Source organism: Malurus melanocephalus, unplaced genomic scaffold, assembly GCF_030028575.1.
Source record: "Malurus melanocephalus ecotype Western Australia unplaced genomic scaffold, MMel_1.1 scaffold_415, whole genome shotgun sequence".
NCBI lineage: Eukaryota > Metazoa > Chordata > Aves > Passeriformes > Maluridae > Malurus > Malurus melanocephalus.
This window is the reverse complement of record NW_026623647.1, coordinates 471,471-490,756: the sequence shown is the minus strand read 5'-3', so window position 1 is coordinate 490,756 and position 19,286 is coordinate 471,471. Positions and strand designations below refer to the sequence as shown.

The 19,286-nt window shown below is 42.4% G+C and overlaps 1 protein-coding gene across 1 annotated transcript in view; it reads right to left on the bottom strand.

Moving 5' to 3' along the window:
- CDH4 (cadherin 4) overlaps positions 1 to 19,286 on the bottom strand; it is a 405,208-nt gene that overhangs the window by 130,154 nt on the left and 255,768 nt on the right. The window contains exon 4 of the mRNA XM_057379655.1: positions 18,441 to 18,617. Coding sequence (XP_057235638.1) covers positions 18,441 to 18,617 — 177 coding nt within the window. The remainder of the gene's footprint in view (positions 1 to 18,440; positions 18,618 to 19,286) is intronic.

The following is a 19,286-nucleotide window of genomic DNA, read 5'->3' as shown; positions in this document are numbered from 1 at the left end:
ATATTAAAACTGATATAACATTTATTAAAACCATTATGCAAAGAACAAGGCCAGGTAGTTGAACTGCTGAAGGCAAGTGGGGGCTCTGGCCTCGGAGACGTGCACACACCAAGCAGCCTGTGGCTCTGAAACACTCATCAGAGATGTCTTTTCTAAAAGCAACAGCTCATTCAGCTAGAAAAGAAACACACATTTTCTTCCCTGAGAAGAGTAAGGAAATGTGCTGGACTCTTGGCAGTGCTGGGCAGGAGATGAGGGGGGTGGGCTTTATGCAGTGTCACTGCCCCAGCAMAGGGCACCAAGGTGGCTGCTCTGTTCCACATGAGGTCACTGTAAGAGCACTGAAACCCTTCACAAAGCTGAGCTCTTGGTTTGATATTGTTCCTTCCTTCCAGTCTAACAGTTGAATTCAACACTAACGTATTTTGGGATCAGACCATGACCTGTATTCTCGGGATGGCAGAGGTCAGAGCAYGGGGAGGATTTGGGGTCTTGCCCTTACAGCTCTGCCAAGGGATGCTGGAATCTGAAAGCAAAGAAATCATTACCTGAGAGACCCAGAGTGGGTATGGAGGGGCTGAGCAGAGGCTGTGTGCCAAAGGGAACCTGTGTTAACCCAGCAGGGTGATGCCACCCTCTCCAGAGCAGGTTTCTGTGTCTCTGGACCATCATTCTGCTCCCTTGCACATGTTCTTGCTGCTGATTCTCTCCAAGCATTTTCAAGACATTTGACAAGTTTTTCAATGCAGCCACCTTTACCATCTTCTCCTTTTCAAAATCAAGCATTGTACTACTAATTAATCTGTAGGGGATAGGTCTGACTGCTTTAAAAGCACAGCTCTATTGTGAATACTCGAAGCATATTTTTAAAGGAAAATCTCAGAAATTTACTTTATGCTATTACTTCATTCTAGCCTATGACATTTTTAGCTTTGCACAAAGGATGCCTCTCTGCAGAGCCCTGGCAGTTCAGCCGAGTTACACATTATAAAATCCCTCTATTTGTCACTGCCTTCAAGCCTCTTCAAAATGAATCCTGGTTAGGATATGYGAATGCAAAATGCTCTTGTTTCCTAGTGAAACGCTTTGAAACGCRCCGTAGGAGAAGCTTGATTTTACCCTTCCACAGGCACAAAGAGGAGTTCTTGCCTTTAAATGTTCTCTCCTGAAAGAAGAATTCAYACAAACCACATAGAGCTCAGGCTGCCAAAAGGGGAAATACAAACTCCTCTCCAWCCCTTTCAACAAATCTCAGCACAGAACAGAATGAAATGAAGCATGCATTCAGCAAAAAGGGATTAAAGGGAAGATGAGGGGAAAATCCTTTTAAATACTAATATTCACTGAAATTAATCTCCAATCACATCACAACAGAGACAGGCCCTCGACAAAGAGAAAGGAAAAACCCACCTAAATATATTCCATGATGGCAGCCCTATACCTTTCTCCAACCAACATTACAAGAATCCATATGCACAAACCTACACAAACTGATTGCCAGAACCCCAGTGCCAGCTGTGACTTTGCTGCACAGKTACCATATGCTGTGCTCCACATCTGGGGATGGCAAACCCAGCATCTCCACATTTATTCTGAACTGGTTAGGGATCTAACAGGGCTGGAGTCTGGGTTAGTTTTTTTTATATCCAAGCAAGACTGAGCAACAGAATTAAAACATCTCATTTGAGAATACAAGTTTGAAGTTACACACTGCATGCACTAAAGTATTAATTTTTTTTTTTTTACTTTCAAATATTTGAGCACTGGGAAATTACACTGCAGAAAATGTGCCTGGACTGACTTTTTCACTGGCACCATCATTAACTGCTCCCTTTCATGAGTCACACTCAATGCCCTGAAATGCTGGGGACTTTCTGGTCAGACATTTCGAATCTGATCAAGAGAACACTGTGACATTTCATGTGGCAACACACTGATAAAAGCTCTCCGACACTTCATTATGTAAACAGGTATAGCTGCTAATTAATGAATTACAGTGGAGAAAGGAATTGTTGGCAAGGATGGAAACTTGGCCCAAAATCTCCCCTGAGTAATGCTCARTCAAGTGCACTAAGCCCTATTAGAGCTCGCTGGCAGGTGCAGCTTTAGCACCTGCCGAAGAAAGTAGATTCTTTTTTGCAGCGTTCACATTTTTTTCTCTTCCCATTTTCCACTCAGTACGAATTTTTAAGATGKTTTTTTTTGCTGCCACGCCGAGATCATTCCGTATGCACAAGAGYTCCCCACATCTGAGGGTCAGAGGACACGGTGCCACCTTCTTGTCACCTCCTGCCACCCGCACACGGCGACGCGCTCCAAACACAGAGGAGCCGCGAAGCCAACAAGCTGTTCAGACACGGCTTGGCTGCAGAGGAGCCTTGTGGAAATTAAAGACTGCTTGGATTCTGGGAGTTTTTGCTGTTTCCATGCAGGAGGGGAGCGGGACAAATTTAGGAGGCCGTCCGGAAATCCTTGGATGGCGGCAGGGAATACATTGTGTGAGCGGTGGAAGAGTGTTGGAAAACAGAGCATGAAAACTGAAACCATGCTGGTCCGAATAAGGAAAAATTACTGCCTCTTAATCATACTCCAGGCTGCCTGGTTTTTATGGGATGCTATTCCCATTTAGTTTAGCAGTACTGTTTTACACATGATGAGGATTTCAGAAGTGCAATTAAAGCTTTATCATGAACATAAAAACCAGCACAGTTTGCCCAGTACTAGACTTAAAAAACACTAAGTAGTGTATTCTAACCAAGAGGAAAGTGGTTATATTTTCAGTACATATAGCATGGAAACCCGGGGTTGAATGAAAATGAGAATTACAAACCAATATTCCAGAAGCACTACTGAACTGTATTCTAAATAAAAGCTGTTTAGAGAGTGGGATTTTTTCCTTATCTGCAGAAAACTAATGAAGAACAAAACCTATATAAATATTAGAGTCTCAACTCTGTCAAAATAGAGTCTCATTTTGGCCCCTCATTGATTATGAAAAGTRTAATACTATTGGTGATACTATGGAATGTGAACACTTGAAATAAGTTACAGTTTGGCTGMATGTTATTTTTAAAACTAGATTTTGTAGAAATATCTATCAGCTTAAGKTACCACCAGCAACATCTTAACAACTCCAAAGCAAATGCAAAAAACCTGAGGTGGAGGGATTACCTGGGGGATTTGGGAAAGTCTGCTCAGTTCTCAGATATACCCTGGATTTCCTTTCTGACTTTTGCAGAGTCATTTAGGCTCCCTCGRCATCAGCAGCATTTGTGCAATTCAGCTGTGAACTGAAGCCTGAGTCCACGTACTATGAAATATCTGAGGAGAAAATCCAGGTAGCTAAAGCTGTAGATCCAGCCACAATTCCATTTGGAAGTGAGAACCGGAGCCAGACAAAGACAGGCTGCACCTTAACCTTGCTGGGTAATTTACTGCTTAATTTCTATCAGCTTCTTGTTTTAGATTTTAGCAGGTGTCAGGAATAATTGGTTTTGTGTAGTTGTGGTAAGAATACGCCACGCACCGTTTACTATCCGAGTGGAGTTAACAGCAACTTGGATTTATACAACATTTCCACGTATCTAACAAAAGCAGATAACTCACCAGGACAGYGAGCCAACCTATCCATTACAAAATAAATAAATCAGTTCTAAGTTCAGGCTTCAAAAGCGAAACGGTGGATGCTCCCTGAAAATCTCTGTAGGCTGAGGTTTCCACAGAGCAGGAGCTGAGCTGCATCCTTGGGCAACACATCACGGTCCTTGCCCAGTGCAGATTAATGAACAGCAGGAATGGAAATGCTAATAATTAAGAAAAGGTTAAAATGTTCACACTGTGTGAGAATGATGCATGAAAGGATACAACCGCTAAAAATCACTGCAGCGATGGAAATTTTTTTTTTTTTTTTTTCAGAAACTAAATTCCAACTGGGAATATATTAAGAACAAGAAGAAAGGAATTCTCAGGGTAAAAAACCAATGCAAAACAGCTAGTGAAAACCAGTCAGCTATGTGGAATGGAGGCACTATCCACACTACAAACTAAAGCCCCATTCTCAACCAAAAGCCATTTGAAAAAACAATTCAGGGAAACACCCAGACAAGACAAATCGAAAAATTACTATAAAAATCAGACRTTTTCTCATATGAACAGTTTGCGTTGAAAGCAGCATTTGTCCCTTAAAACTCYAGTAATGCAGTTGTAATTTAGAGTAAGAAACTGAGCCAAATTTTCCAGGCAGGTGTTCACTCCAACTTGTTATTGCAGCAAATCCTCCAGACTGTGCCACCCTCTGCCTCCCAGAGAATCCTCCCATGAGATCTGTGCTGGAGGGCTGGTCCCATCCTCTCTGGGCACACCAGATGTATGATTCACACCCATAATTTGCTCAAATTTATCACTCATATATTAATATATATGTTTTTAGGGTAGGATTTGTTGTATCTTTAGGATTCACTATACACTGACAYRCTAAGAGRGACCACTGCCTGCAAATTGTACCASACTTCCCATCTCCACRTTACTTCATSCTCCAAAATCTGCCAGTCACATCCTGCTATCCATGAACTGCTTTTAGCAACAAAATGTAAGGAAGAAACTTCCTATAACTAATGCAAAAGTAACACAAAGAAGAGTGATGGCCCTTCTTCAGACAGGGACTTCAGGATTTTATTATTATCTTTTGCTGACTGTTGCTTTTACATATTTGTCTGAGATTACAAGCTTAGCCTAAGACTTTATTTTTACACACAGAGCCAATTTCCACTTGCATAACAATTACTATTTGCAAACCACTAGTCCTGAACACAGGAAACAGMAGATAAAGACTTTTCCTTAAAGACAATATGAGCATTTTATCAGGGAACACCTAAGAGGAGAAGGGGCCTGTGGAATGTGGGTCATTCCCACCTCTCCAAGAGATATCATCAGCAACTGATTTCCTCACCAAAAGTGATTCATTTTCCATTTGCTTGCTGCAATTATGCTATTGAAACCTGCTGGTCTGGGGCTTTTTTCCCCCCCTTCCCTTATTCTAAACAAAATTCATTTTTAATGTCTATTGCAGAAGGCCAATATGATATAAAAACCCCAAACATTTCACTACTYGTGCACTCTTATTCATAATATCACATCAAATTGCTGAAGTAGTACCATATGGTGCTTGAGCACCAAGCCAGAACAAGTTGTTCAGCTTGTCATAATCTCAAAAGCTGCATAAAACTTAAATAATTTCTCTATGAAGTGGAAGATCTTTGGGTTTAATATAACTCATCAGAAATGGATTCTGAATTTTCCTCCTATTATTTCCCATGTTTTTTTCTGATTCACATTCCATTTTCCAGTGCAAGCTATCAGTATAAGTGGCTACAACTATGGGGCTGAAAGGCTTTAAAAGCATCCTGTCCATCCTTTCTTTTTGATCATTCATCATCACATTGAACGCATAAATATCTTTCTCAATCAGACATATAATTAAAATTAAAAAAGCTCAATCAGAAAGACTGAATGGAAAAGATTAATGAAATCTCCCACAGTTTGATTCAGCCCTTAAAGCAACACCCTCGGTTGTGARATGTCCACACTTCCACCCACACTGTCCTGTAGGAAAACACAGMAACCTTTCAAGAAAACTGGAGTGGTGACATTTAACTGGTGCATAAATCCACGGAGAGACAATGGTGGGAATGCTCCAGGTTTCACCACAGATTGCTCTGTGTTTATGTTCTCAATTTCTGGAGACACCACAAGTYGAGGTGTTTGTGGGTTTTTAATTTTTKTWAAAAWTATTTMTRACTGAGAAAGAAAGGTTTGGAACTGAAGGTATAAGAACCAGGGACAGACAGGACTTCAGTCAAGCTCAGTTTTCAGGGATTGCGACTGACTCCTGATCCCAAATGGCTGAGCAGCAGCACAGGGACCACCTGAGATAGAAAACATGGAAATATCTCCCTGGGAAAACACTACAGCAAAAATTGAAATGTGAAAGCAAGATCTGGAAAGGTGGAGCAGGAGACAAGAACTGGAAACGTGAAGACACAAAGAAGGGAGGTGTTCCAAAGAATATAGGCTGCAGAATTCCCCTGGAGGGAAGGGCATTATGGAATTCCTCCAGTGAAGGCTTATTTTAGCAGGTGATTAATCAACTGAAGAATAAAAAGGAGAGAACCCAATCAAGCAGAATTTCCTCACCMTTCCTAGGATATATGCTCAAGCCTTGCTCCCATATGGGATTAGGACAGGCAAGAACTGCAGGCTGGCACAGGCAGCACAGAGACAGCWATTACACAGCCTTTTGCTTAAAAAGAAGGGAAAATGAGGACATGTCTTCTGGAACCATCATGGATTGGGAGTTTCCAGAAAAAACATTTCTGTAATGGTTACATATGTGATTGTTCTTTTTTTTTCTTAGCTGTATGGAGGAAAAAGTGATTTGTCACCAGCCCAAAGGGAAAAGCACTTGGCTGCACGGAGGAAGACAGGATGTGCTGCATCTGTGGCTTCACAGAAGGAAAGGAACAGCTCTTCAAAAAAGGCAAGAGAACATCTAAGATAAATAAATGAAAGGAATCCATCTCTGGTGAGAAGATGATGTCACAGTTCCCAAAAACCCACACTGCACAGGTGGTATCAGCTCAGAGGAGCAGCAGCAGCCTCGTGTCCCTGCTGTCCCTGGGCATGGGGCAGGATCTGCTGAGGCACCCACCAGACCAGGAGGGGATTTCTCTCAACAAGGATAATTCTTCACTGTTCCTGATTATCCTCAGCACCCTGCGTGAGGAAGCAGTRGAGCTTCCCCAAGAATTAACAGCATTTTGGGTACAAAAAGGATAAACCCATGAAAACAGACTAAACTATTGAACATGGGCTGCTTTGACATGTCTCASTGGATGTCTTCTGTCAGCAGAGACCCAAGGGAATATTCCAAGCAATCCACAGGACTGGAGAGTCACAGCCTTGCTGTCCTGCTGACAGGGGCCTGACTGGCACYGAGAGCTCAGGCAACACAACATTTTGGGTTACTTTAAGTGTGGTGTTGAAAACACTTCAACCCAGAGACAAAAAAAAAGGAAATGGAAGAACTGTGGTGTTGCATCAGCATCCCCTTTCCAATGACACYGCCTTTTTGCTAATACTTAGCTCCTGGAAGACCAATTTTGATGGGGCCAAGGCAGGCAGGGCTTCAGGATCAGGAGAGAGAGAAGACTGACAGCACCCATCAACCTGGSCCAGAAAACTCTCCCCCATCAGCATTAACCCCTCAAACGCCTGATGCAGAGTTACAGCAAAGTTTTCCTCATTTCAGGATCACTCCACTCAGCATTTATTCTCTTCATTGCTCAGTACTTATGGATCCCCTCTATCCAATTAATGCCCCATTAAGCYGCCCGCCCGCAGTGACTTTATCCTCAGACCACTGTAGGGCAGCTTTTAACTCCATAATACCCCGGCATTATTTCCATATTAGACTACAAGGGTTTGATCCACGGCTCACGGAGGTTAATGAGGGCTCATTAAACTCTGAATTGAGCCCTWACTGCTCAGCAAACACGGAGCCAAGTGAAACACTACGTGTCAGCTGAGATGACAGAGGGTGTAGTAAACTTTAAGGCGAAATATTGAACGCTGCTGGTGACAAAGGCAGGCACTAGCRGGGAATGTGTGAGAAAGCAGCCGTGGGAGAGAATTATGATTGTGTTACACTCGATATCAAGCAGGACAGATTTGTGCCTATATAAATAGATACGCYTGGTCTGACTCTGATGTGATTTTTGTCATCGTATGGTTAGGCATAGCATAATATTGACACTATGGCTTTCCTTCAGATTTTAGTTCTGAATTTCAGCTGGAGAGTATGATACTAAAGACTTGAAAGCAGTAGGACTCCTTCCCTAATTACTGATTAATCAAGAGCTAAGGTTGCCTACATAAAGATTCATGGGGAGAAGGAGGAAGTCTCATTAAGAACAAGAGGTTAAAAAAAAAAAGGGAGGGAGGGGGACATTTAACAACTGAATGGATACAGAGGGAGAAGAAAAAAGCTGATTTCCTAATAGCATGTTACACCTGAATGTTAAATTTTGTATTCATGTCTAATTAAAAAATTAAAAGCAAATGTTTTCATTCTTGCAGATACCATGGGTCATGGTTCAAAAGAAGTACAGAAAGTTTCAATGTTTTCCCTTTTTTCCASTGACTTCAGAAATACATATATGTTGTGTCACTCTGTCCCTTAGGTGCACAAAAGACACAGCAGCTGTTTCATAAATTCTGAATTGCCTTTTCCTTTAGMATGCAAAAACCTGTGCCATAAACATAACACTGTCTGAAGAATATTCGGCAAACCCAGACAGTTGCTGGAACTGYTTCCTCCGATATTTAAATTCCTCTCTTAACAGGAGTTTCCCTGCAAAAACAGATGCTAACGAAGAGTGTTTCTGCCATTGAGCTGAATGGGAACACTTTGGTGCAGCATTTTCCTTTTTTCCATGGAGACATTACAGGGTGCATTTCCCATGACTGAAAGAAAACTGCCACCTTGCTTCTCAGTTCTTTGCTTTCAAATAATAAATAACTGCTATAATCTTCCATAAAAGATTTATGCCCTGATGATGTCTGATTCTTCCACTGTAATTTCTTTTTGTTAGAGGCAGTTGAATGCCATTTTCTAGTAAGTAAATTGTGTCATCACTTCACTGCAAACCACACCATTGAAAATGTAAGCTGGCCAAACATTTATTTTTGTTTTCCAGCTCRCACAAATCCCTTCCGAGGGCTGCGGATTAACTAGCAACACTTTTCAGTGCAGATCCTTAATCTTGGTTTCCTTTCCTCTCTCCACTAATATGCACCCTTCCAGTGATGTTACTTCACAAATTACCCCAAATAGCTCGAAATGTGATCAGAAACTCTGCCTTTTAGCTGCTGTGACTTTTTTAGTGACTTGGAAATACGGAAAAATTGGCCATTCCCACTGAATTTTTCATAGTCCTGCAGTAATGGGGGCACTGCAGCTCTGCCTTTTCCACARAGGAGTTTAATTAGCACAGGGGCACATGGACTGCAAGCTCCCCTAAAGGTTCAAACCACGGGCTCCATGTCCAATCTTTCCACAGCAAAATGCCTTTCATTTTTTAGACAGAAACAACAAGCCCACACAGCTTTTCTTCCTTAAACCATCCCCCTTTCAAAACCAAGAAAATTAGCTTCTCTGCCTAAATAAATGTTATAGCTCAYAAAGCCTCGAAGCACAAATCAAACAAATAAGTCAACTGAAAAACAGCCCAAAAGGGCTACAAACCCAAGCATGGATGCAAAACCCTCCTCAGGTCATGATGTTTTGATTAAAATGAGCAGAGATCAYGAGWGGAAGGAGGAGTCAGGATGGTGACTGTCCTGGCAATGCCACCAGCACGATGGCATTTATGGCTTTGTTAAAATTTCCACGAGAAACTTTTAGGAGGTTATAACAAATCAGAGGATTGGTCCTGATTTCCAAAACCTGATTCCTAAAAAGGAATTATCCAGGTAAAGCTTTGCAAGGAGACGGCATGGCCAGGTTGTTTGTTATGACAAGGATGAGTGTGTGGCACAACTTGTTCTTTGATTTTTATACATAAAAATATTTATATATACACACACATTGTAGAAACTGCACAAATCTGAGGAGGAACCCTACACTTCAGGTGAAACTTTTCTGAGATATGATCTTTCTGGAATAACAGCCTGTGCTGAGCCATCACCCCATCTCTGCTCCTGGGCATCAGCAGGCAAAGTGGGGAGCTGGCAGCAATTAAAATTGGGAATTTAATAAAAACTATAAACATGACCAAAGAGGTTAGTACTGCACAATGCTGGATGCATTAATCCAGGCAGGCATTATTCACATCCTTAGTTTCCAGTCAACAAATAAATTCTRAAGAGCCACTGGAGTTACTTAAAGGCCCAAATTTAGGCACAGACTTAAAATCTCTGCTGAACAAGGGCCAAAATGTTCAGTASCACCATCTGCAGATATCCAAATTGCCTTGGGCAAAATGTTTCCCTTAATATAATCCAAGGTTTTGTTTGTTTGTTCTTTAAGTTGTCTAACTGTTCCGATCGGAGGAAAATGTCCTTTAAATTAAGGAAATTAGCTACAAATATGAATGTTATTATAAATATGGTAATTATMAAAAAATATGGGAAGAATTATGGGAAAGAACAAACTGCAAAGAAACAGGGCCTTTAATGAAACTGGTAAAATATTGCATATCCATTCTTTGCTGCCCCATCATGTAACCATGGCTTACATCTCTTACCAGCCTGCATTAGAGAGRGCTGAGACAGGATGTGGATGGTGACACCTTTATCACTGAAAATCTCTGCTGTTCTAAATAAAACAATTAACCACAGCAGTGAGAGCTTAAAATTAGCCCATGARTAAATTCTCTAAAATCTTCAAAGCTGACATCTGAAATTCCAAGGTGCTGTATTTAATTCTTCATTGGTGCAGACACACCAGGACATGTGCAATAGTAAGGAAACACAAAGTGTAGATTTTTTCTTTTCTTCCCTATCTCATCCCAGCCTGTTACAGTGAATTTCAGCAACAGCCTAGCTGTCAAGGTTATATCTSCACCATCATTCTGCAAATCCAAACTCACACCCACACAGCACCACTCTGTCTTCGGGACTCCATTTCAACTCATCAAGGGAGCCAAATCCCACAGTCACCTAATGTGGGTGAGGAGTGTTAGAGAATGAACTCCTGCAGCAAAGAGAAGAGGCAGATTGCGAGTTCTTTGTCTGTTCCTGTTTCAGCTTTTTTTTCTTTTTTTTTTTTTTTCATTATTACTGTTTTACTCGGGAAAAGGCATGAGCAAAACCAAAGCTCTTTTCTAAGCAAATTAACCCACTGTTTTTGTGTACACTGTCTTTACAGATTTTCAATAGCTTTCACGAGCTGCGTGCATTAGCTCTGACTGTGCCTTCCTGCCTCTGCCTGTTCACGTAATGACAGCCAGCCCGAGTGGCTATTACAGTTATCTCACTTTCTGGAGAGGATGGGAGGTAATGATATGTTGCAATATGTGCAATGGGGTATTATAGCTAAATACTCCGTGGAGTGACTGATGAACTCTTTGCAGTATGCCTGGGATGACAATTGGAGGGGCAGTTATCCTTCTGTGCCTCCTGAATCTCTCGCTCCCGATGTGGAGCTGGAGCAGGAGGTGGAARGTGTGGGCTGGATGGGGTGGTGGTGGAGGAGGGGATGGAGAGCCAGCAGGGAAAAGAGAAGCACCTCTGCATGGCTGTGACARCAAATCTGTGTGATAACAGACCTGTGCACAGGTGCAGCAGTGAACTCAGACCAGGAATAATGAGACTGGACACAACCATCAGCAAAGCATTTCTGAATACTCCATTAAAACCCGAGCCCATGATGAGATTCTGCAAATTACCCAAGGACAGRGCCCAATGTCAATAATTGGAGAGTGCTGCCCATGGCCATGGCAACAGCTCTGTGGTCTCAAACAAAGCCACTCAGCTTCTCTGCCTCGGCCTCTTATCTGYGAGAGAACGCCCATCCTCAGTGACACCAGCAGGTTGAAAAACAGAGATCCTGCACGGAAAAACACCCAGGTGAAGGCTGTATGGATCACAGCTGGACACGAGGATCATCAAGGTCTTTCCCAACCTAAATAATTCTACCAGTTTGTATTTAACCAGCAGTGATTGGTAGTAGGGTCCGAAATCCCTGCTAGTACATCCCACCTCACTGCCTTCAGGGGGATGCTGAGAGACTGCAAAACAGTTTGGAATAACAACCACAGGTCTGTTATCCCAGTGTCCTCTCAGTCTGACTTGCTGCACCCCAAATTCATAACTTGAAGTCCATCAGAAATATTATCAGTGATTTTTGAGACTTCTGAAATGTCATTCTGACACTTCCCAGTGCAAGCAGTCACAGTGGCTTCTGGGAATCTCAGTTTTTACGCTGTCTGGGAAATTAAAAATTGTTCCATTYCCTTCATACAACTGGGATGAAATATTCAAAGGAGATTTATCACTTCCAAATCACATGGTATTTTATGATTTAGTGGGTTTATGATTTAGWGGGGCATTTTTCCACTCACGTTACTATTCCCAAAGCATCCTGGAAAATGGCAAAAACTCAAGGGCAGCTTTTTTAGCTGAACTGGGCAATAGGAGTCCTTGATATCTGTCTGCAAAGTGTCAATCACCTTTAAATCCCAACCTCACTTACCACGGTTCTCCTTGAGTAAGTGACAAGGCCAGTCTGGCAAAATGAAATTCCCCAGTAATACATTGACAAACTCAGAACCACGGAGCACCGAATTCCCCCTCAGTCTGGATTTGAATGCATAAATAAATAAGGCTCTTGCATTTATTTCTGCTAGAAGATTGTGTTATCCCTTTCTGCAATTATGGAAAAATGCAGAGCACAGGCAAGATTTAGTGTCTGAGTTTTTGCTGCAAGACTTATGTCAGTAGAAAGGCCTTTGTGCTCTTGGGAATCAAAGTGAGATTCACCCATTTGTGGCAGGTGTTTTAAGCACTCAGCCTAACAATCCACCCACGCATGGCACTACAGCAATTCAACGACTAAATTAAATCTCTGAATATTAAATTAATGATGGAAATCTAAAATATTAATATATTCTAATTGAATATTCTCCGATAAATTATCTAGGCATTCTCAGCAATTTGATTTTACTTTCATTTCTTAAGGAACTTTCAGCTGCATAAATACAGCTATTAAAGCAATTCAAAAAGGGAACATTTTCTGCTCAGACAAGAGAACTCTAAACACAAAGAATCTAAAAATTTCTTTCATATGATTGATTAAATCATAGAGCCCAAGACAGCTGAATCATTAAATGACTGCTTTCCTTCAGTCCCTCTGGCTTTAGCAAGGACAATATAAATTCCCTATGGGTCTGAATACAAGGAAATACAATATGTATAATTACAGTATAGGCTTGAATGCTGTTGTAAGAGAATTTTAAATGGGGCATTTATGCCAGAGCTGCACTTTTCAATCCATAACGCTGGATATGTGCGTGTGCACGGAGAGCCCACAAAGCTCTGGGCATCTGCTTCCTTCGACCCAGATTCCCAAATGGCACACGCTGGGGTGGCCCCWCCAGCTCTGGCAGAGATGGGTGAATTCACATCAGGATCTGCCCTTCTCTTTCTGTGAATGCTGGAAACTGAGAACGGCATCACAATTTGCAGGGAGAGTGCAAACCAAGGGATGTCCTTTGAGGAGTGCATACAGCGTGGAATATGTTTAGGAACTAGGTTTAGACCGCATGGTTTAAAGAAATTTCAAGTGGAAGTGTCAAGAAAGTAGAACTGTGTTGTATTTCCCTTTCTCCACTCATTCTGTGTGTCATGTGTGAATCTTGGTTTGGTAACTCACACACAGAGGAGAGATCATTACCAGAGCCAAGACTGTGGCAACACGAACATTTAATGAACTTTCCTGCTCCTCTTTCTCTCTTTGGTGTCAGATTGGTTCATGGTATGAAATTGCAGTCAAGMGCCAAGAGCTGTGGCAATCTACACCCTTGAACCAACTCTCAGAGAGGGGCTGTGCCTCTCCAGGGCAACACGACCTCTTCCATTTCCTCTCCACCCTCTGTTCTTGCTCCTTATCTTGCTCTGACTGCCACAATAAAGACCAAAWCCCCTCATTTCTGAATTTCAGCTGATGATGCTCACAAAGGTGAGGTGCACTGAGAGCCAGAACTGGCCATTTTTWAAWWTTTTTTTTGAGTGYGTYTGTGGTTGGTAAAGCAAAAGGAACACCTGTTCCTGTGGAGAACAAGGAAGATCCAGGTCTATTYGTAATCAAGGCTGTCTGCATCTCTCTCAGGAAAAGTAAGGTCTGATGTCCTTTGGGAAGCATTTGCAAGGCCTTTTCTCAACAAACCTTCTCTCACCACAGACAGATGCCATCTGTCTTGCAGCTGGGAGCTAATGGATTCTGCACTGCCAATTTCACAGCAGTGAGCAACGCTGTGATAGAGGAGGCAAGAGGGATTTCCTACAATAAAACTATTTAAAACAGTGCAAAGGAGCACGGTGAAACAGCCATGAGGAGCAAAGGAGATGGCAGCTGAGGGCTGATGGCCCAGGCTGGCAGGGATTTCACAGCTCAGTGTGTCTCCAACACCAGGATTTCAGACTTTGGGAGAGCTGCCTCACCCATTTGCTGTGCCAGGGTGGGCTGTGGCTCACAAACRGACTGTTCAGCTTCAGAGTGTGCTATCAGCTGTTTTTCACATTAAGTATACACCGTCACTGGATAGCTTAAGATGTGCTAAACTCACCCATGAKTCCAGCTCAGGGTTTTGTAGTGTGTGAGGATGAACTCTCTGCTCCCTCAAAACACTCCACACTGCCGGAAATCTGACCCGACAACAGCACCTCTGCTAAGCAGCAACACAAGAGTCTTCAGTATATTACATTCTGCCAACTTCCCAAGCCACTTCAGGACTTTCTGATTAAATTTACATAAAATGCATCCTTCCCTCTCACTCCCTGTTACATACATAAGGTTGTTTCTAGTATTCTCGTGGCTGAGATCACCAGCACTCACYCATGCTGTGCCTGCAGCACGCAATCAAAGCAGTTTGTGAGAACACCAAGATCCTGTCCTGGTCATCCTCAGAGCTTTTTCGTGCTGGTGTAATGAGAATGAACAAGTTGTTTATTATGAAACATCTAACAGGAAAATAAAATTTTTTTCAGTTGCAAGTTTAATAAAGGCGAGCTGGAAAAATGARGGTCTGTGAAGTGCAAAGTGGGAGGCTCTAAGAGCTCTGAAAAGGTCCTGGAGAGGAATGAAAATTTGGAGCGCTGATAAAGGTGAACACAGTGGCAGMAGTTGATAGTGAAGCTCATTATCTGAGCATGTCATGACCAAAGGCCAGTCCTGCACAAGGTTTGGTTTTCTAAATGAATTATTTTCATGCAGCCCATTGAGATGGACCAAGACTTACCCTGAAAACTGAGTCAAGATTCCCGTTAGGAGCAGCTGGAGACTGGCATGTGGATCCAAAACGGAGACTCTTTTTGAACTTCAAAAGAGGATGAAATACAAGATAAGCTAATAGATAATTAGATAATAGATAATTAAGAATTAGCTACGCATGTAGCTAAAAAGGATGAGTCAGTGAGAAAATAGACRATGCTCAGCAAGGGTGCAACTATTTAATATATTATCTTAGCTGATCAGTGTGCCTGCATGAGTCATTTGCTTGGAGAAGGAGGAGGATTTCATATTGTTTTTGTATTTTTTAATAGGCATTTTTATGGACTTCAGTTATAATAATGAGAGTACCTGACAATTAGTGATGAAATTAGCCTCACTACAGTGAAATATTTCACAGCATGTGCAATATTATTCCTAATACAAAGGTGGAAGTGAAGCAGAGGAAATTAAACCCAAGATTTTCATAAATGTTTCCAAAATAAATAAGCATATATCAATAAATTTTGATAACTGTTTTCTCAGCTCAAAGACAAAAGCAGAATTTACAAAAACATTTTTTGTACTAACTAATTATTTTTAGCTTATAAATGTCAAATGTTTATTTAAACTCTTCGAAGAGTAAGTAAATCTTTTCAGCAGCCAAAACTAATTAGAAATTCCTATTATTATTTTTTCAGCTATTATTTTTCTGAAACACATTTCCTAGTTAGTGTGGTTGATGTATATGAACAGACACGGATGTTCCTTTGAAAGAAAAAAMCCTRTAATTAACAGAGTGGGTTTTTTGGCAGGGATAATGTTCCTTTTTTCTTTTTTTTCTCTAAAAACTTTTTCATTTAACGTATTTTATCAGAATGAAATGGTTTAATGAGCAGAGAATTATAGTTGATCCCAGCTGAACCAGATAGGGCTGCCTTTCGAGGTATGTGGCTCCCATCAAGCTGCATTCACCTCTGCTATGATTTAAACTTCATTCAGGCACAGCCTTGCTAAAAATACTGACAAGTAACTAATCAACTTYCATAAAATGGAATTTTTACCTTCACAATAGGAAGCAGGAGTAGGAGGGAACCCGAAAGATTTGCCTATGCATTTCAAATTAGTCTGACCTATAAAAACGCAAACAGCAAGTGGTCCTGTGAAAATGTACTTCTGGTCGGGTTTTGTTGGTTTTTTAGTGTGGAAATTTTTCATGCCATCCGTTCCTCTCCTTGGAGGAAGCCAGAACCAAAGACTGCACTMTGGAGGGACAGGCTTCCATTAGTTATACCTACAAAATCTAAGCTCAGACAGGGATTTCTGGACCATAAAAAGTTCAGTGTCCAAGAACCAGCGGTAGGTTTGAAGGTTTTATATAAAACAGCAGAAAAAGCTGTGGCAGACCTGCTTCTGTACAAATGGGATCTGATCTGCAACTTCACATGTGCACTTCTGGTTCCAGTCTGTGAGCAGATGGACACAAAAATATTCGGTGCCCAGTGAGCAAAAGCATGGGAAATCAGATCAAAACTGTTACCCAGATCTAGGAGACAGCAGAATGCTCCAGGGCAATCTGAAGATTGTGTGGATGGAAATAATCTGATAGGGCTGGTCTTTGAAGATGTTTGTCCYATTCTGGATAATTAAAGAGCAAAGTCTAAGGGAGGGAGCTGTAACTCCTGATAGGAATCACCCAAGCTTCACATTTAGGTGATGCAAAAGGGCCAGATGCTGCAGAGGAGCAGAAACTCAACCCAAGCCTGAAACAGCAGGAGCCTCACGCTTAATCAAGCTGCATTCTTTGTATGATCTTCCCTGTCATTACCATGCTTTCTGCATGTCAGGTGAAAAGGAAAACAGTCCTTTGTAAGCCAGTTTGGTTTTTTAATTTCCCACCCCGTTTTTACTTCATTTTCAGTGTTTCCTCTAGCATCTGTATTGGAAAACTGCAATGGAACATACTGCTGAAAATCTGGGAGTTCTGTATTTCCATAAGCCAGGTTATCTTTCCAAGGTTACTGGTAGTCTAAGTGATGAATATAAATTCTTCTGTGCCTATATAAAATTTATTATTTGTCATTTCCATTAATATTAGAATTTTGCATAGTCAAGTCCTTCTGTTTCATCTCCAGACTGTAGGGTAAAAAGTGCCACAGAGATTTCAGTCCTTATAAATCAACAAATTTGCCATGGTAAGCTGGTGCCAAGTTGTCCTCTCGCTGTCTAGTCAAAACTCAAAAGAAATCAGTAGGGAATGGAAGAGAGCACAAGTTCACTTTGCAAGTACTACCCATATTTTTCACAGGAATTCAAGATTTAATCTAAATTATTAATTTAGAAAGACATTTTTGACAGATGAGGTGATTCTCCCTTCTTCAGACATTTCTTCAGCTTAGCAGGATAACAACTAATGGGTCACTCCATACCCAGCACCACTGACCACACAAAGACTCCTTGGCTTCCCTCCCTGTTTTTCCRAGACAGACATAAAAACATTTTCCATCTGATACTTTTTTAGTCCTTATTGCACTTCYCTAATTGCACAGAGAAATGACACCAACAACCCAAGCTTATCCAATCCTCAGTGAATTGGGAACATGCCCCTTCCTTCCTTCCTTCCACAGGTGGGCTGTGCACAGGAGCATCAGGGTGAAACAGGTAATGATGCAACTCGTGAATCCAGGCACTGCTTCAAGGGGACTAAACGAACTTCCTGAGAAGGGATGCCAATGTCACACCACTGCTACTCAAAATAACTTCTGAGATTTTATAATTGTTGCCATTTTCTTCCAAGGRAAGAGCTGCAAATGTCTGCCAAGGAGTTATTTGTTTCTCTTTTTTTTTTTACAGCTAATCATTCGACTGCTCAAAAAAAACTGAAACCAGCACCCACAAGAGGAATAGCAACACGTGTTTGTGTTTCGCTAACACTCATCAACATCAACAATAAATCAACCAAACRTCTCTTTAAAACACTCCTTTTCCCTTCCTTTTCTTTTCATGTCATCCCATAATCATCACAGAAAACCACATGGGTAAACTTGATCTCAGAGATTATCCCTGTGAAGAAAAAGCAAGCAGCAGTGGTGAGGGGCCGCGGGATCCATCTGCGGTGGCGGCAGGCAGCCAACCTCCCCCGGGCACCGCGCATCTGCACCGGGGCGAGGATGCAGCACCCTGGGTGCCACCCAGCCCAGCTCTCACACCTGCAAACGCTTTGTGGATGGCAGCGTGGGCAAAGTGCCACCTTGGCAGCAGCAGCAGCGCCAGCGTCTCRGGAGGGAGCGGCTGGAAGGAGGCGATTAGGCTGGGGAGGGAAAGTGGGGCGAGGCGCTTCGGAGCGGCGCGGAAAAGGCAACTATTCCTGCAGGAGTCTGTGCTTCCAGCCAGACTTCCCACTCCTATAATCACCATTATAATCACACTGCTATCTCTGGTTCATATCCCAACTCACCCGAACCAGCTGCTGCGGGAAGGGCCCTCGGGAGTTCTCGGGCACGTTGATGGGTGGGATGACCCAGTCGCGCTTCTGCCGCCGCAGCCCGTTGGCACTCTGGTGCTGCCGCCACGGCAGCAGCGTGTCACTCTGCTGCTGCACCAGCTCTCCAGGCATTGCCTTCCTTCCTTTGGGCTGTTTGGAGACAAGAAAGCAAGGCCAGTTAGTTTCCTCCTGGCTTCTCAGGGCTTGTCCCAACAGCGGTGCGAACGGCCACGTGGAACAAAGACACAACGCGCTTTACTGGCAGCTCTGCTCTCAACTCAGCTCTATTGTCACAGAACCACAGAATCACAGRTCAGCTAGACTGGRAAAGACCTTGGACATCATCAAGTCCAACCTATGGCCTAACACCACCTTATCAATTTAACTATTCACAAATATCTGGAGCTGTCAGCTATCAAGATGCCTCCCAGAATGTCTYGCCTTCATTGCACCAGCTGTGAGGAGATGCAGCAGAGCACTGAGTAAAGAAGTTGCTGCAAWTTTCCAATAAGTACAATCTAACAGAACACAAAAAATGGGAGAGGATTCCTTTACAGGTCATGTCATGGTCCAGCTTTATAGCACAGCACTGAGCGTGAGCAGGGCTACAAAAATCTGCGGTCTGTGGTTTTGCAAACATATTCTGMCACAGAAACCAACCCAGCCCCAGCCAGGAGAGTCAGCCCCACAGCTGCAAAGGTGCATTAGTTCAGCCTTAGTTCCTCATAACAAATGATCTTTTTATGAGAGCTGGGTTTTGAACACAAATCCCAAARTACACACCCCACACTGCCTGGGAAGTGTAACACATCTCAGGCA